Source organism: Sceloporus undulatus, chromosome 2, assembly GCF_019175285.1.
Source record: "Sceloporus undulatus isolate JIND9_A2432 ecotype Alabama chromosome 2, SceUnd_v1.1, whole genome shotgun sequence".
Classification (NCBI taxonomy): domain Eukaryota; kingdom Metazoa; phylum Chordata; class Lepidosauria; order Squamata; family Phrynosomatidae; genus Sceloporus; species Sceloporus undulatus.
Genome location: NC_056523.1, coordinates 229,310,836 through 229,329,278, shown reverse-complemented (window position 1 = coordinate 229,329,278; position 18,443 = coordinate 229,310,836). Strand labels below are relative to the sequence as shown.

The window sequence follows — 18,443 nt, the reverse complement described above, 5'->3', positions numbered from 1 at the left end:
CAAGCCAATAGGGCCTCCAAGGTGCTGAGGATAGGAAAGGAGGGAGGAGAAGAGCGGGAGAATAGTACGAGGCAGGGCTGCCCAACGTGTGCCCTTTAAGGGCCAGAGAGGCTTCCAGGGCGGAGCTCCTGTCCCAGGATAGGAGCCATTGACACCCTGCGCACTACCTCCTGATGGGGGAAGAGACCCTCTGGACCAGGCCGTTTGGCCATGTTCAAGGAAGTCCCTCCCCAGGCAGAAAGGATGGTGAAAAGAAACCAAGCCACCCTCCTGTGGGAGAATGAAGAGCCAACCAGAGCAAGGAGCACTTGCGTGGCACTGGCCACTGGGAGAAGCCCCATGGGCCCTCCAGTTGCAGCCTCCTCTCCAGGAGGAAATTCCCAAAGAGCCGCTCCATTACAAAGTTGACTAGGTGTCGCTCCTTTTCGCAGGACATGTTTATACATTTCAGCCTCCGTGTCCAGGAGGAAATGTTTCCCAAAGGCATCCTTGGTCAGGTTGACCAGGGTCCTCCTTTTCCAGGAAATGGTTTGAGACATTTTGGGCCATCCCCCGCTACCAGAGAATGAATTCCCAAAGGACTCCCATGCCAAAGTGACACAGGTGTCCTCCTTTATCCAGGATATGTGCATCATCACATTTTCAGCCCTCTGTTCCAGGAGGAATGTCCCAAAGACCTCCAATTCAGGTGTACCAAGGTGTCGCTCCGTTTTCCAGGGCATGTTTAATAGTTCAGGCCTCCGTGGCAGAGGAATTCCCAAAAGGCCTCCCTTCAGGTGTGACCAGTGTGTCCTCCTTTTTCCAGGACAATAGGGTTTCATCAGATGTTCATTGCAGACTCCTCTCCATGAGGAGAGTTATTCCCAAAGGCCTCCCATTCAGGTTTGACCAGGTGTCCTCCTTTTCCAGGAACATGTTTGCACCTTGTCAGCCTCCTGTCCAGGAGGAATTCCCAAGGCACTCCCATGTCAGTGTTGACCAGAGGTGCTCGGCGTTTTCCAGGACAGTGTGGTGACATTTCGGCTCCTCTCCAAGAGTGAAGTCCCAAAGTGCCTCCCAGTCAAAGTGACCAGGTGTCCTCCGTTTTCCAGACATGTGTTGGACAGTTCAGCCTCGCATGTGCCAGGAGGAATTCCCCAAAGGCCTCCCTTTTCATGTTTGACCAGGTGTCCGTCCTGGTTGCCAGGACATGTGTTGACATGTTTGGCCTCCTCTCCGGAGAGATTCCACAAAGGCACTCCCATGTCAAGTGAACGTAGGTGTCCGTCCGTTTTCCAGGAACATGTTTTTGCAAATATTCACGTTCGGCCGTCCTGGTCCAGGAAGAATTCCAAAGGCCTCCCATTACAGGGTTTGGACCAGGTGTCTTAGAGTCCTTGTTCCAGGGCAATGTTTCATATTTCATTCAGACTCGCTGTCCCAGGAGGAATTTTCCCAAAGGTCCTCCCATTCAGTTTGACCAGGTGTCCTCCTTTTTTCCAGGACCATGTTTCAACATTTCGGCCTCCTGTCCAGGAAGAATTCCCAAAGGCCTCGCCATTCAGGTTGACGCAGGTGTCCTCCCTTTTTCTTTCCAGGGCAATGGTTTTCAGATATTTCAGAGCTCCGGTCCAGGATGGAATTCCCAAAAGGCCTTCCCATTTCAGGTTGACCAGTGTGTCCTGCCTTTTCCTATGACAATGTTGTTCCACATTTCAGACTCCTGTGTCAGGAGGAAGTTCCAAAGGCCGTTCCCATTCAGGTTGACCAGGTGTCGCTCTCCTGTTTCCAGGACATGTTTTTCAATTCACCTGTTCAGCTCCCACTTCCTGTCCAGGAGAAGATTCCCAAAGGCCGATCCCAGTTCAGGTGTTTTGACCAAGGTGCCTCCTCCGTTCTTCAGGGACAGTGTTTCACTATTCAGCCTCCTGTCCCAGGAGGAATTCCACAAGGCCGCTACCATTCCAGGTGTGACCAGGTGTCCATCCGTTTCCATGACATGTTTTCACAATTTCAGCTCCTGGTCCAGGAGGAATTCCCAAAGGCCCCCATCAGGTTGACCAGGTGTCCTCCTTTTCCAGGACATGTGTTCACATTTCAGCCTCCGTCCAGGAGGAATTCCTAAAGGCCTCCCATTCAGGTTGACCAGGTGTCCTCCTTTTCCAGGACATGTTTCACACATTTCTTCGCCTGTCCAGGAGGAATTCCCAAAGGCCTCCCATTCAAAGGTGACCAGGTGTCCTCCTTTTCAGGACATGTTTACATTTCAGCCTCCTGTCCAGGCAGGAATTCCCAAAGGCCTCCCATTCATTAACCAGTGGTCCTCCTTTTCCAGGACATGTTTCACACTTTCGGCTTTCTGTCCAGGAGGAATTCCCAAAGGCCTCCCATTCAAAGTGACCAGGTGTCCCCTCCTTTCCAGGACATGTTTCACATTTCAGCCTTATGTCCAAGAGGAATTCCCAAAGGCCTCCCATTCAGTTGACCAGGTGTCCTCCTTTTCCAGGACGAGCCTGGATTCCACTTCTTCTGTCCAGGAGGAATTCCAAAATATCCGCCTTTGGAGCAGAACAAGAAGCAGGAATTTTTATTCTGGGAGTGTTTTGAACTTTTGTTGATCACGCCCTACATTTTCCTTAATGTCCTCCATCTGGCAGTGCCTTGTCCTCCCTCGTGGTTAGGAGGACATCAGGTCACCCTGAGTCCAAAATGTCCTCCATTTCAAGAATGGTTCATGTATTGCTAGGAGTGCTTCGAGCTTTTGTTCGGGCCTTGTTTTTTCATCATTTTCTGGAAGGTCCTCCATGGTGGTGCCTTGTCCTCCTTGGAGTTAGGAGGACATTCTGGTCACCCTTGTCAGGAGGAATTCCAAAATGTCCTCCATTTAAGGCCGACTAAGACACATGCATTTTAATTTAGATGAGTATTTAGTTTTTATTTGCTCCTGTCTTCCATTTCCTTCTAATGCCATACCTTGGGGAGCCTGGTTCCAGTGACCAGGCATCCCCTTTGCAGGATGTGTCCTCCTTTCACCATCTGTCCGGGAGGAATTCCAATGTCTTCCACTTTTAGCATTACTAAAAAGTGTGAATTTATATTTAGGAAGCCATTTTAGCTTTCATTTTGTCTCCATTTCCCCAGAATGTCCTACATTTTGCAGAGCCTTTGTCTTTTGCAGTTATGACATCTGCTCATACTGGGCGCGGAGGAATTCCTAAAAGTCCCCAATTTGACCATGGCTAAAAACATGAATTTATATTTCTATGGCACGTTACAGAGTGACGCCCAAAAACGGTGCTCTGCTGGTGCCGCCCAATTGCTGGTTTAGGAAACCGCAGCGGTCAAACCGCACGATTCCCGGACACAACAAAAAAGAAGCCTCAAAAAGCGCTTCTTTTTGCGCCCCGCAAGTGGCGCCGCAGTGGCCAATGGTGCATTGCGACATCACTTCTGTTGTGGACGTGCGGATGTCTATGTGTCCACGTCGTCAAGATAGTGGCGCCGTGTAGAAGCGGGCGCCGCCATTGTACGCAATACTGTAGGTCGATCGCCTTGTAGCACCGTAGTGTACTAGGTATGTGCGAGTGATAAAATTCACTAGTAGATAGGATGCTAGGCCCATGAGACCGACACAGGCCTATGAGTATTTTTAGCTCTATTTAGTAGTGCCTCCCATTTTCTGGATGGCCCTACATTTGGCTTGTATAAAGTGAATTTATATTCTGTAAGGTTTTGAACTTTTGTTTGATCATGTGTCCATTTTTATGGAAAGTACTTCATTTGACAATGCCTTGTCCTCCTTGGCAGTTAGGAGGACATCTGTTCCCTTTGGTTTAGGAGGAACAAAATGCCTCTATTTGAGCAGGACTCAGAATGATTTATTTATATTCTATGAATTTTTTTAGGCTTTTATTTGGTATTGGCCCCCCCCAATTTTCCTTGAATGTCCTACATTGTAACGGCCTTGTCCTCCTTTGTGTTTAGAGGATATCTGTCAACCTGCATGTGGTGGTTGTTGTGGGTGCCTCCAAGTCATTTTTAATTTATGGTGACCCTTAAGGTGAACCTATCAAGGGGTATTGTTGGCAATTGTTCTTCAGAGGGGCTTTACCCACCCCCTGAGGCTGAGGGAGGGTGATGAATTGCCAAGGTCATCTAACAGGTCTTTATGGTCAAGCAGGGATTGAACCGGGTCTCCAGAGTCCTAGTGCCAGCAATCAAAACACTACACCACACTGCTCTCTGTTCTGTGCTTTTAAATCATTTTTGACTTAATCATGGGTTTTCTTGGGCAAGCTTCTTCAGAAGGTTTGCATGGCCATCCCCTGAGGATGAGAGAGTGTGACTTGCCCAAAGTTACCCATGGGTTTCCGTTTGAAGTCTTAATCCAGTGGGGGTCCCCTGTAAGTCTGACCTGTACATTTACCATGTACATGATTATGGAAACGCGAATGAAAATATGTATACATTCGATGCTCTTAGGATATTTTGGAATTCCTCCTGGACCAGGGTGACCAGATGTCATAACTGCCAAGGAGGACAAGGCACAAAATGGAGAGAACATGACCAATAACCTGAGAAGAAAAAATCATCTCTTTTCTGGAAAGAGCTCTGTGGATTACTGTGTGAGAGTGCCAAAAATACGATTAAAAAGGTGAAAGAACAAATCAAGCCTGTTCTCCCTAAAGCCAAAATGACTCAACTGAGGCTATTTACTTGGGGCATATAGAGAGACAACATGACGGATACAACATGATACATTAGAAAAGACAATTGTGGCTATGTGCTTTCTAGTCCTTTCTGACTCCTACAGGGTTTTTTGGGGGGGGTTGGCAAGTTTTTTCAAAGAGGGTTTTGCCATTGCCTTCCTCTGAGGCGAGAGAGTGTAACTTGTCAATGGTCAATCCAGGGGTTTTCCATGGCTGAGTGTCTCCAGAGTCATAATCCAGCACTCAAACCACTATGCCAAGCTTGGGACTTGAGGCCTAAACTCCCCAAATTGTAGTGGGATTTCCTATTTAAGTGGAAGTAGTTGTCAGTATCTTTCAAAGACCTAGACTTGTTAGTTTGGAAAACCAGTCTGCAAAGGGATCTGTAGCACCTTTGAGACTAACTTGAAAGATAGAAGCGTGTGGTATAGGCAGAGGAGTCAGGCAGGCTTCAGTTATCAACCCATTAGTTCAATTTGTATGAGAAATATCATACAAAGAGCAAGACTGACTCAGAAGGAGGAGGAGTGAAGATAGAAGGAAAGAACTCATAGAATCATAGATTGTAAGAGAACGCAAGGGCCATCCAGTCCACCCCTCTGCCATGCAGAACTCTCCAATCTAAGCATCCCTGACAGATGGCCATCCAGCCTCGTTTAAAAGATTTCAAGGAAGGAGACGCCACTACACTCTGAGGGATGTGTTCCTCTTGAACAGACCCTTACTGTCAGGAAGTTCCTCCTAATGTTGTGGTGGAATCTCTTTTCCTGAAGCTTGCGTCCATTGCTCTGGGTCCTAGTCTCTGGAGCAGCAGAAAAGTTTGCTCTTCCTCAATATGACACCCTCAAGTATTTAAACGGGGCTATCATATCACCTCTTAACCTTCTCTTCTCCAGGCTAAACCCCCCAATTTCCCTAAGTCGTTCCTCGTAGAGATAGTTTCCAGACCCTTCACCATTTGTATCGCCCTTTTTGGACACGCTCCGTTTTCTCAATGTCCTTTTTAAATTGTGGTGCCCAGATACTGACCACAGTATTCCAGGTGGGTCCTGATCAAGCAGAATAGAGTGGCACTGTTCATAATCAATTTTGATCTAGACACCATACATTTGATTGATGCAGCCTAAAATCGCATTGGACCTTTTTAGCTGCCGCATCGCACTGTTGACTGTTCAATTTGGTGGTCTACTTGGACTCTTAGATCCCTTTCACACGTAATCTCATTCGCAGGTGTCCCCCTCCTATTTCTGTGCAGTTCATTTTCTGCCCTAAGTGGCAGTACCTTACTTTCTCCATGTTGAAATTCCATTTTGTTAGCTTTGGCCCAGCTTTCTAGTCTATTCAGGTCATTTTGAATCTTGATCCTGCCCTCGGAGTATTAGCTATTCCTCTCATTTGGTGTCATCTGCAAATTTGATAAGAATGTCCCCAATCTGTCACCAAGTCTTGATAAAGATGCTTAATAGCACTGGGCCCGGACAGAATCCTGTGGTACCCCACTGGTCACTTCTCTCCAGGATGAAAAAGTTGTTTTAGGTTATAACCCTCTTTATAGCAATAGCTAATACATTTCAATCAACTTATAAGTGCTTAAGTACTCTCTAAGCGGTTTACAAACTGTAAGTTAATTACCCCCAACAATCTGTGTACTCATTTTAGTAACCTTGGAAGGATGCAAGCCTGAGTTGATCTTGAGCCCTGAGTTGATACTTGAGCATTGAAACTCACAACCTTATGGTTTGTGATGAGTGGCTGACAGTAGAGGCATTTAACCACTGCGCCACCAGGGCTCCTGGTCATATCTGTACTGTTGTTATTTCCAGACTTAATTTGTGCCTTTTTTCTTCTTTTACAATAAATGCAGTTCCAGCCCTTAGCCTTTCAAGTGTCAACAATCGCTCTTGAGCCTTACTAAAAGTTGTGTCGTTGGGTTGTGTTCCTTCAAATCATTCCAATCTATTCAGGTTTTCCTTGGCAAGATGTATGAGAAATTTCTCTTTGCCTCCTTCTGAGGCTGAGAGGAGTTTGACTTGCCCAGTGATTTCATGGGCTGAGTGGGGATTTGAACCCGATCATCAGATTTGTACTCATAGCCCAAATTATTACTCCATTTTATATTATTTATTTTTTATTATTATTTTATTAGTCTCCATTCCAACACATCCAAACACGGTTGGTGGGACGTGAGAGATTGGCCTTCTCGGTGGCTGCCCCTAGAGACTTGGAACTCCCTGCCCAGGGAAATCAGAACCGTTATTTATTTCTTTTTATGTTTTTATTGTACTGTTTTTTAATGCTGTGAAGCCACTCTGAGAGCGATAAATAAATAAATAAATAAAATAATTACACCACACCAGCTCTTTCAACATTTCCCATTGGTTGACTGAACCTGTCTACTGCCATCCTTATAGATGGATTGTTTTTGTTGCCTGCTTTCAGTTGTTTCCAACTTATGGTAGAACTTAATCATGAGGTTTTATGGGCTTTGAGGAGTACTATGGCTATCCTTCTGAGGAGGAGCACAGGGGTCCAGAGGGGTTCCCCCCTCAGCAGGGCTTAGGGGGGATGGAGGAGGACAAGGAGGCCCAGCAGAGCTCAGGTAGGTCAGCCTCCTGGTCTTCCTCAGGAGGGCAACCACAAGCCCAGATGGAGGCTAGGGGTGCTCTTGTTGTGGGGCTTCAAGGTCCTGCTGAGAAGACACCAGATTGTTTCTCCCTTAGGTCAAACTTAAGGTGATACTTTTATATGGGGTCATGCAGGGGTAGCTGCTGTTGGCCATTTAGCAAAGTCAAAGAAAACCCCACTAAACTTTATTGGCCAACCAGAATGCACCATATGCTTGCTGCAAGCTTTTGAAGCTCCATGGGCTTCTTCATCAGGCAAGAGGTTACAAACCAAATAGGACAAAAACAACTGGGAGATGTCAGATGCCTGCAACAAAATAAACAAATTTTTAAACAAAAAACAGAAACAACAAAATGCAGGCATCTTACTAACATCTCCAATTGTTTTTCCCCCTCCTGTGTGCTTTATAACTTCTTGGCCTGATGAAGAAGCCCATGGAGCTTCGAAAGCTTGCGACAAGTAACATTGTGCATTTTGGTTAGCCCATAAAGGTATATCACTCTTTTATGGGGTTTTTCATGGCAAGGTTGGGTCAGAGGGAAGTTTGCCATGGCTTTCCTCTCAAGGCAAGTCACACCCTCTCAGCCTCAGGGAAGGCAAAAAACACCCTCTGAAGAAACTTGGCAAGAAAGCCCCTAAGTTGTTTCGAATTAGGGCAGTTTTGAGGTGGACCTTTCATGGGGTTTTAATGGTTTGTTCAGAGGGTTTTTTTTTGTTGGTTTTGGGGTTTTTTTTGCCATTTCTGTTTGAGGCTGAGAGAGTGTGCTCGCCCAAGCCCACCCAGGGGATTCGAACCCTGGCCTCCAGAGTCTTAGTTCAACACTCAGAGCACCAGGCGAACTTCTCATGGGGGTTTTCTTGGCATGGTTTCTTCTAACATGACTTGGGGAAGAAAATCTATATAGTCCAGAAAACACATTGGTTTGAAGTTCTTCAGCCCTGATTTGCAAACAGATTCTCTTAATTTACTAAGCATAACACCAGATCTCCTTAAATGATATATGTGACAATGAACAAAAGTACTATGTATGCCAACAAACCACTTCACCTGCAGCATAAGTATGCAATCATAGTTTTTCTTAGTGTTATTCCATTGCTCTGTTATTTGGGATACTGTAATTGAGGTGGGGGCTGGGGTTTTTTAAATTCACTTGGAAACCTTCTATTTTGTCAGCCACTTGTATGTTTTAAATCAAGGGTTGGAATTAGTGACTGCAAATTTGGCTGGACTGCAAGTCTGAGCAGCCTAGCAAATGGTAAGGAATGCTGGGTGTTGTCATCCCTAAAACATCTAGAAGGGGTGCATGATGCTTCTTTTAAATGCAGGTATTTTACCTTGTGGCTGTGTTTTTAAGATGGAAGGGGCAAGAGAAAAATGCCATTTAAAATAATGTGTTCTAAACTCAAGGCTATTAATCAACACTAAGAATTTTTAATAGAACATTTATTTGAAGACTAAAGATCTACTTCAGAAGTAAAACTTGGCCATGATTTATTCTGGGATTTATTCTCCCAGCTAAATGGATACAGGATTGGAGCCAAGGCCTTTAAAACAAAAAGGTTGTAAAGAAGGTCCTGGGTTTGGTGTATCCTTTTAATGTGTATGGTTTTAAATGCATTTGTCTTTTTAACTGTATTCTATTTAAAGCAAATGATCTAGTTTTAACATTGAAATGGTTTAATGCCATTTTAATTGTCATTTTTGTACATTTTTAATTGTACTATATTTTTAGACTAAGCTGCTTTGGATCCCAATTCTGGGAGAAAAGCGTAATAATAATAATAATAATATCATCAACAACAACAACAACAGCAATAATATCACTGTTTTAATGGGAACCTCCAGTGGAATTCAAGTTCAGCTTTTTTGCGCAGTGGAACTTAAAGTCATGTTTAATGGATCCTATCCTACCAATTATTTTCAGTAAGAGTTAGACAGATACCTAAATATCTATGGAACTTCAACAGTCCTTTGTTTTGGGTTGCGTTCAGTTCACTGTTGGCAGTCTCTTTTTGGAAGTGTCTGCATAGGGTGATGAGATGTCCTCCATTTTCAGCCTTTTGTCTAGGAGGAATTGTAAAGTGTTCTCAATTTTGAGCATGACCAAGAAGCATGAATTTATATTTAATGCATATGAGGAAGTAGACTTAAGTCTACAAAAGGTCATGCTGCCAACTTCTTTCTTTCAGTTGAGTCTCAAAGGTGCTACAAGATCTCTTTACTGATAAGAACAGATTATACATTTAGAGAATGCTTTCCCAGCCAAAAGGCCGAGAAGCGATAAGATCTCTTTACATATATATTTAATATTAGTGTTTTTAGCTTTTATTTGGTACATTTTTCTTGAAGTGCCTACATTTTTACAGTGTCTTATCATCCTTTGTGGTTAGGACATCTGGTCACCCTGTGTCTGCATGGAGTTAATGTCTGTATCTCAACAGGTTAATGTGTATAGTTCATATTGTTATCTTATTGATTAATCACTAGATGGTCTGATTATTAAAGGACATGTTTTACTAAATGGATTTCTTGAAGGTATGCTTGTTCTTCATTTGCAAAGATGTGAGAATTTACTGTATTGCGCTTATGACTGAAATACAGTTATGTATAGCCTAGAAATTTGCATGTTTCACCAATGTATGGGTTCACCAATAAATAAAAGTACAGTATTCACCAATCAATATTACTCATTCTTCTACTGTTGTCTTCCCCTTAAACCTTTTTAAAAAACATGGAAGCCATGTTGATCTGCCTGTTATGCCTTATTTTTATCATTCTATTTATTGTTATATTTACTATTCTATTTATTATATTTATGTATATCCCGCCTTTCCCCCAAAACTGAGATTCAGGGCAGCTTATGGTATTAAAAATAATACAATTAAAAGCATACAAAAATGGTACATTAAAAGAGAATTAAATTATCATGACATTAAAAGCAACTTTGAGTCCCATACATGTTAAAAGAATAACATACAGTTAAAAAGATTAAAGTGTTTAGAAAACAATGCAACACTCCAAACCAGTCCTTTAAAAACATTCTTGCATAAGAAGGTTTTAACCTGCCGGAGGAAAGCCAAGAAGGGAGTTCCAGAGTCTAAGGGCAGCCACATTCTTTCGTGTCCCCACCAACCGCGCTTGTGAGGTTTTGGGACAGAGAGAAGGGCCTCTCCAGAGGATCTCAGAGCCAGGTTCATAGAGGGAGATACAGTCTGCCAAATAGCCTGGACCTGAGCCATATAGGGCTTTATAAGTCATAACCAGCACTTAATTGTGTCCGGAAACAAACTGGCAGCCAGTGGAGCTGTTTCAGTAGGGGCATTATGTGGTCTCTGCAGTTTGCCCTAGTCTAGCTGCAGCTCTTTGGATCAGTTTCCAAACACTCTTCAAAGGCCGACCCAAGTAGAGCATGTTACAGTAATCCCAACAGGATGTAACTAAGGCCTGTACCACTGTGACCATATCAGATGTCTCAAGGAACAAGTGGAGTTGGCACACAAGCTTAAATGTGCAAAAGCACTCCTGGTCATAGCTGAGACCTTGGCCTCCAGGTTCAAAGCTGAGTTCAGGAGTACCCTCCAAACTGTGAACCTGCAAGAGCCCTGGTGGTGCAGTGATTAAATGCCAGTACTGCAGCTACAATAGTGTAAATTTGATCCTGAAAGAGGGCTCCAAGGTCCACTTCCATCCTTTCATAGGTCGGTAACATGTGTACCCAGCTTGTTGGGAGCAATTGTCTTATACATTGTAAACTAGATAGGGAGTGCTAGTTCACTGATAAGTGGTATAGAAATGTTATTGCTATTGCTTCAGGGGGATTGTAACCCCATCTAACACAAGTTGGATGCCTATTCCTGGATCTGCCTTCCAGCTGACTAGGAGCATCTCTGGATTAAGTTACAATTTGTTTTCCTTCATCCAGTCCATTGCTGATGACAGACACTGGTTTAGGACCAGGACAGCCTCCTTGGATTGAGGCGGAAAGGAGTAGTAGAGTTGAGTGTTATCCATGTATTGATGGCACCTCACTCTGAAACTCCAAACAACCTCTCCCAGTGGTCTCATGTAAATGTTAAATAGCATAGGGGACAACACTGAACCCTGAGGGACCCCAAAGGCCAATGACCGGGGGTCAAGCAGGAGTCCCCCAGCACCACCTTCTGTATTTGCCTCTCTGGTAACGAACAGAGCCACTGTAAAACAATACCTCCAAGCCCCATCCCAGAGAGGCAGACCAGAAGGATACCATGGTCAATGGTATCAAAAGCTGCTGAGAGGTCCACCAGAACCTCTCAGGGACACACTCCCCCTGTCCAGTTCCCTATGTTGGGTCATCCCCCAAGGCAACCAAGGCTGTCCCTGTTCCATAGCCAGGCCTGAAACCAGATTGAAATGGATCTATTCTAGATAATCCATTTCCTTCACAAACCTCTGGAGTTGGAAAGCCACCACACGTTCCAATACCTTGCCTACAAATGGTAGATTGGACACTGGCCAGTACATATTATTAATTATAATGGGATTCAGGGATGGCTTTTTCAGCAAAGGCCTCACAACTGCCTCCTTTAGGAACTTTAGTAAATTGGAACACTGCCTTGTAGGGAAACATTGACTACCCCTTTCAGCCACTCAGCCAGTCCCCCTCTGGCCTGTTTAAAAAGCCAAGTAAGACAACGGTCTAAGACACATGTGGCTTTCACCTCTCCAAGGATCCTGTACATATTATCAGGGTGCACAGATTGAAAAGTATCCATTAACACTGGACAGACAGGTGCAAAGGTTACATCCACTGGCACTGTATCAACTACAGCATCCAAGTTGGAGCAGATCTGAACAACTTTGTCTTCAAAGTGCCTTGCACCCTTAAGTATGCATCCTTAAGTATGCCATCTCTGTTTGAACCCTAGACAGCTCTGGCATACATACTCTTTACACTCCGGACTCTGCCACCAGTCCTGATGGACCCCCTTCCCCGCAGTCAACTTCTCAGAAACTCAAGGAGGAAAGTGCTGGAGGGAAAAAGGTCAAGACCAGGACAGCATTCTCTCAAAAGCAGCTCCAGATCCTGCACCATAGATTCCAGAACCAAAAGTACCTCAGTCCGCAGCAGATCCGAGAATTGGCCTCAGCCTTGGAACTCACCTACAAGCAGGTAAGGTCTTAATTGATTAGCCCTAAGGTGCAAGAACTAAAGATGGTGGGTCACTGCCCTGAGGAAATCTTAATTACTTGCCAATGTGCTAGAATAACTAGTCTCCCCTGGCCTAGTGCCCTCCATGCATTGGCTAATGTTAGGGATGCTTGGAATTATAGTCAAAAACAGCTGGAGAAAATACCTGAATCAGGGAGGGCTGAGGTAAAGCATTGACTGCATAGAATCAGAATTCCAGTATTCTGACTTCTGGTTCTTCAAAATCTTTTCTAGATATGATTAGAACAGGGATGGGAATCATGGGGCTTCCCATCTGCTCTTGTGAGCCAGTGTGGTGTAGTGGTTTGAGTGCTGAACTCTGGAAAACCAGGGTTTGAATCCCCACTCAGCCATGGAAATCCATTGCATGAACTTGAGCAGATCACATTATCTCAATCGCCTAAAAAAATCATGCCAGGGAAACCCCATGATAGGTTTTCCTTAGGGTTGCCATAAGTAAGAAATGACTCAACAACTGCCAGATGTTCTTTGAGTCCAGCTTCCAGTGGTCCTAGCCAGTGTAGCCAATGTTGACATATACTAGGAGTTGTAATCCAGTAGTATTTGGAGAGCAACACAATTCCCACTCCTGTTTTAAGCAGGCCTGCTGTTAACACCACAGTGGGAGTGAAGTAGCTTCTAACTTTTTACCAAAGTACTCTGTTCTTTATTTTGTTCCCTTTTTCCTTTCTGTAGCCTCTCATATCATTTCTGTGTGGGCATATCTAAACTGTAAATGATACCTCTCTATACACTTTTAATATATCGTGTGTGTGTGTGTGTGTGTTGAGTGCCTGCAAGTCATTTCTGAATTGTGGCAATCCTAAAATGGACTTATCTCAGAGTTTTCTTAGCAAGGTTTATCAGAGAGTGTTTGCCATTGCCATCATCTGAGGCTGAGAGCATATGACTTTCCCAAGGGCACCCAGTGGGCTTACATGGCTGAGCTGGGATTCAAACCCTGCTCTCCAGAGTCATAGTCCAATGCTCATACAACCACACCACTCTGTCTCTCACTACATCTCATAGCTTTGCCCCAAGAATTTTCAGAGTTGCAATAATTGCATGCTGAAATGCCCAATAGAGATCTTTTGAAGAGGGACCTGCAACAAGATGAATATTTTTCTCTTAATAATATTTGTCATATTTAACAACTTTATATAATACAAACTTCAAGAAAAGTAATAATTGGCATGATATTAACATTAAATAAACATCTAAGGAATAAGCCCAGAAAGCATTCATCCTATAGAGAGCAAGAGTTAATATTTTATAATAATAAATCCTTTCACACACCTAAATGAGATTGTGAGGGTGAACACATCTGTCTCTTAGTATTTACACATGAAATAAAAGGATAGCATGTTGTATAAAAGGAGAGCCAACATGGTGTAATGGTATGAGCATTGGACTATAACTTTGAATTCTGGCTCTGCCATGAAAACCCAGTGAGTGACCCTAGGGAAGTCACACTCTCAGCTTCAGGGAAGGGCACTGGTAAAAAACCGCTCTGAAGAAACTTGCCTTAGGGTTGGAAATAAGTCAGAAATTACTTGAAGGTACAGTACACAACAACATCACATGTTGTATAAAACTCAAGGGTTTCTTAATTCCTATAATGACAGGTAAGTTTTTCCATTAAAACTAAGGACCATAACCTTCCTCACACTTCACCCCATTGCAACAATGATAAATGGTCTGCTGCTTTCCGGGACAGAAAGTTGTAAAGTGGTGTGATGCTGTTCCTTCGCTGTTCCCAGTAATCCCTACCTTCCTTTTGTTCCACTTCTTTCTGCATCTCAGTCATTGGCTAGCATTATACATGACTATTGAGCACTGGTCTTCACTGGGCTGGCTTTTTTCTTCTTTTTGTTCTGTTTTCCCCTTGCCTTAGGCGGAGGATTTGCAGTCCAAGAACATCTGGAAGTCATTTTATGTATACAGTGGAGCCCTCCACATTCACTGGCATTAGGGGCACAGGACCTTTGTGAAAGTGGAAAACCTGCAAAAACACCCCACTATTTCTTTAACCTGAGAGAGAACACCTTTCTAGGAATCTAGGTCTTCCAGTGCCAGTGGCGTCCCTACCCAGGGTGTCGCCCAGTGTGGGGAGGTGGGGCTTTCAGGGGTGGGGCCAAAGGGGCACTCCTCCCACCTCACTGCCAAGGTGCATAGAATGGCTCCACTGCAGCAAGGTTAGGGGTGTGCTTGGCCCTCTCAGTAGCGCCCCCCCCCCCAGCCTTCTGAGTCTCGCAGGACCATTGCCGCACAGGATCCAGAAGATAGCCACCTCCCCCCTGAGTGTACTACCCTTCTGGGGTGTCACCCGGTGTGATCCACACCACCACATACTCCCAGTGATGCTACTGTCCAGTGCAATTCTGTGGTCACCATCTGCCAGAAGTTGTCCATGGAATTGCACTGACGGACATGCAAATTCCTAGAGTAGTGTTCTCTCTGGGAATCTCTGTCCTCTAATGCAACTTCTGGCAGACGTTGACCACAGAGTTGTGCTGGAGGATCTAGAGATTCCTAGAGAGAATGTCTTAATCAAATCAGTCAAAGTAAAAATCACAAATGTGGAGGGCTGACTGTATATCATTAAAAAAAACCCTGACCACTGTGTCATTTTGCATGCCTACCTGATATTAAGAAGAATGAAAATAAGAGTAAATTAATTGTAAGGGATGCAAAAGTGCTTTTTTATTGGCTTGATTACATAATCAATTTACATATTCTGATTGAGCAATTTCTTGTTCTGTTGTAGATAAAAACATGGTTTCAGAATCAACGGATGAAGTTCAAACGGACCCAGAAGGAAAGTCTGTGGATGAGAAAAGGGATGTACCCACCTCAGGTAATTGGAACCATTACTGTGATGGAGCAAAAGTTCTCAGATCTTCTAAATGACTGAGAATATACTTGAGTGGGAAATCATTATAGTGGATCCTTGGCCAAAGTATGATGAAAGGTCAGTGGGTAGAGTGCTTGCTTTGCATACAGAGGGTTCCAGGTTTAGTTGCTGGCATCTGAAGACCCCTACTTGAAACTCTGTAGTTCTTTTTCCAGTCGGTGTCTTGGGCAACTTTGGTCCCTGAAAGTGCCATAATCCCACATATTTGGTTGTGCTCTTAAGGTTTATGGGAGTTGGGCCACAGTTTCCCACTCCTGTTGTAGACAGTACTGGGCCAGATGGAGCAACAGGACTATATATATATATATGAGGATTCCTGAGTGTTCTAACCTTTATCCTAAAAGAACAGAGTAATAAATAGCCATTCGAGTTAGAGCTGTGAAACATTTGTTGGTTTTGCAATCACACTACAAATGAAACAAAAGTGCCTTTTATATTTGTAAAAGAGAAGATTTAAAACAAAGCTGAGACAGTTACTTCTTTGAATATCACAAGATGGCTTTCTAGGTGGTCTTAGGCCATATTGCTCTCTCAAGGGAGACTTTATTTATCCTGCCTTTCTGCCACTAATGGGACTCAAGGCATCTAACAACATATTTAAAACAATACAAATTAAAAACAATACAAAAGCATTGATAAAAGTATAAATGTAAGATTTAAAAAACAATTTATGAAGTTAAAACATTAAGCATTTTAAAATGTTAAAGTGCACTCAAAGACTACATACAAACCTTAAAAACAGACAATCCACACTGACCAAATCTACAAAGCTGTTGTAACAACTGAGACAAGGAATGTGATGTCCTCTGAACACAGTTTCTGGTGCTTAGTATTTCTCTCCTTACTGATATATTAAAACCATTGTGTAGCACAACCAGTTCTCAGTCCGGGAACTGTTTGACAAACAGAGAAGATGAGCTTCATCCTCCTGGACTCCCATTACTCTCAGAGTATAGCTGCAAACAAGGAAAATATCTTTTTCTAGCTACCCCCCTTTTTAAAATTAGTATTGCCTGAGAACCATGAAAAAGTAGCTTTAACACTGGAAACTTGCAAAAATACCTTGCTCACATAAGCACCCCAAAACCCCATATTTCCCTCTGTTTCCCTCTGTTCCTTCTGCCATTTTGAGAGGGACTGCAGAGGAAAACTGGTTTTGGAGCTTGCTTTGGGGTGGAATATATTCCATAGGGAACATGGGGTGGGGAAATGGGCTCCTGACTCCTCCAGTCTCCCACTGTTACTGTAGATACTGTCCTGATGAGGGCATGCATTTAAAGATTATCACTACATAGCTGTTGTTGAAATATTACTTAATTCTATTTCCAGGGTGGTTACCTGGACATGAATCCGAATTATCACCAAGGTTACAGCATTGGTGAAGCTAGAAACATCCATGCATTGGCTGGCATGCATGAGAACTTTGCCAGCAGCCAACCTTTTCTCAGCAACCAAAACTACAACAGTGATCACCAGCTCTATGGTAACCCCCAGAATTTCTATCAGATTGTGAGTGGTGAGGATGCCAGCTTCTTTGGGAAAACTCCTGGGGCCTCCTACAGCCAACAGACACTGGGCTACATCAGCCAACAAAAGATAAACTTTTACCATGGCTTCCCTGCAGGTATGGAATATACAGCTGTGAAGACAGAGGATGGTTATCCCTTCCCAAATGTCTCAACCACTGAAGCAGTAACATTCCCAGGCACCTCTGCCCTCCAGCAGTACCAGTCACCCCTGCAAACTCAAGGGGCACAAACTAACTGTACCCCCTAAGGTTCCTGCTTTCCCCCTTCTGTGGCTTCTCCCTTCCTGCTTTCTTCAGCCTAGTTCCTACCCCCATCCTTTGGTCAACCATTTTTCTCACATGTAAAGTGATACACACCTGAAGAGAAGACTTTGTTGACATGGCAGCTCTGCATTCAGCTTCTGTACCAGCTGTAAGTTTTCCTTTTCAAACAAATACTCTGGTTTCTTCCATGGGAGGAAAACAACAACCAGCGTAGGCAAAGTCAGGACTTTGTTGAAGAAAGTGGGATGATCAATACCTAACCTGGATTTTCCTTAAGACTCTTTACTTTGAAGGATGCAGTTCCACTTCCATCTTATCACCTCCTCCAGCTCCAGCTGATATGAGCAAAGATACTTTATGAAAAGGCTCAGGGTATGCATGACCCCTTTCTTCTACCTCAGTGTAGAAGGTTCTCAAGGTTCTACCTTCTACCTCTTTGTGCACGTATATGTTTCTCAATTTGGCTTTCAACAGATTACCCTAGCTGGCTCTAGGGGAATACTGTATGTGATAGAAGATATCTTTTTTTTAATGATGGGAACGTGTGAAAGATAGAATCAGTCATGTGCCACTGACCTCTACATTACCTGTTGGGTAAGCAATTTTCAAATGTTCAGAAACCCAAGGTTCTATCCAACCCAACTAGAAAGGTTCTCTCTTTCCCTCTTCTAGTCTTGTTTTGGCCTTCTGTGGTTTGATTCTGCACCTATGTCCTGCACCTATTTGATCTTCAGTGAAAAGGTTGGTTCCTCAAGTAACAAAGACCTTGGTAAATTTGGATTCTGCAATCAATTTCAGTGCTTCCATAATTACCTCTTGCTGCTAATCTTCGACTGCATGCCTGTTAATAGTACAGTGACCTGAGACAGAAGAAGACAGGACTCTGGCTGGAAACGTTTAATAGCTATATATCACAGAACATTTCATCATTGGCTGTTTTTCTTATGTCTGTATGGACTCACTGAAGCTATTAGAACTGTCATCGTTAGCATCTGCTGAGAACACCAAAAACCTAGACAGACCCATGATATTGCTCTGGTGTAGGCAAGTGTGGAGAAAGGGGGAAGAAGGGAAGGTGACAAAGGAACAGGAAGCTGCCTCTTTAGAGAGACTTTCCCAATGCTTTATAGCAAAGGTGGAAATCATGTGGATCTGCAGATGTGGATTGCAATTTCCAACAGTCTTTGCCAGTCTATATAGTGAGGAAAGGTGGGAGATGCAGTCCAATGGGA

General features: G+C 43.8%; 1 protein-coding gene across 1 annotated transcript; it reads left to right on the top strand.

Annotated features, from left to right (window-relative positions):
- Positions 1-7,166: 7,166 nt before the first annotated feature.
- LOC121920605 (homeobox protein NANOG-like) lies at positions 7,167-17,843 on the top strand. Its single transcript, XM_042447734.1, has 4 exons — positions 7,167-7,287; positions 12,222-12,466; positions 15,273-15,362; positions 16,749-17,843. The coding sequence occupies exons 1-4, from the start codon at positions 7,167-7,169 to the stop codon at positions 17,193-17,195; spliced, it is 903 nt and encodes a 300-aa protein (XP_042303668.1). The 3' UTR covers positions 17,196-17,843.
- The last annotated feature ends 600 nt before the right edge of the window (positions 17,844-18,443 follow it).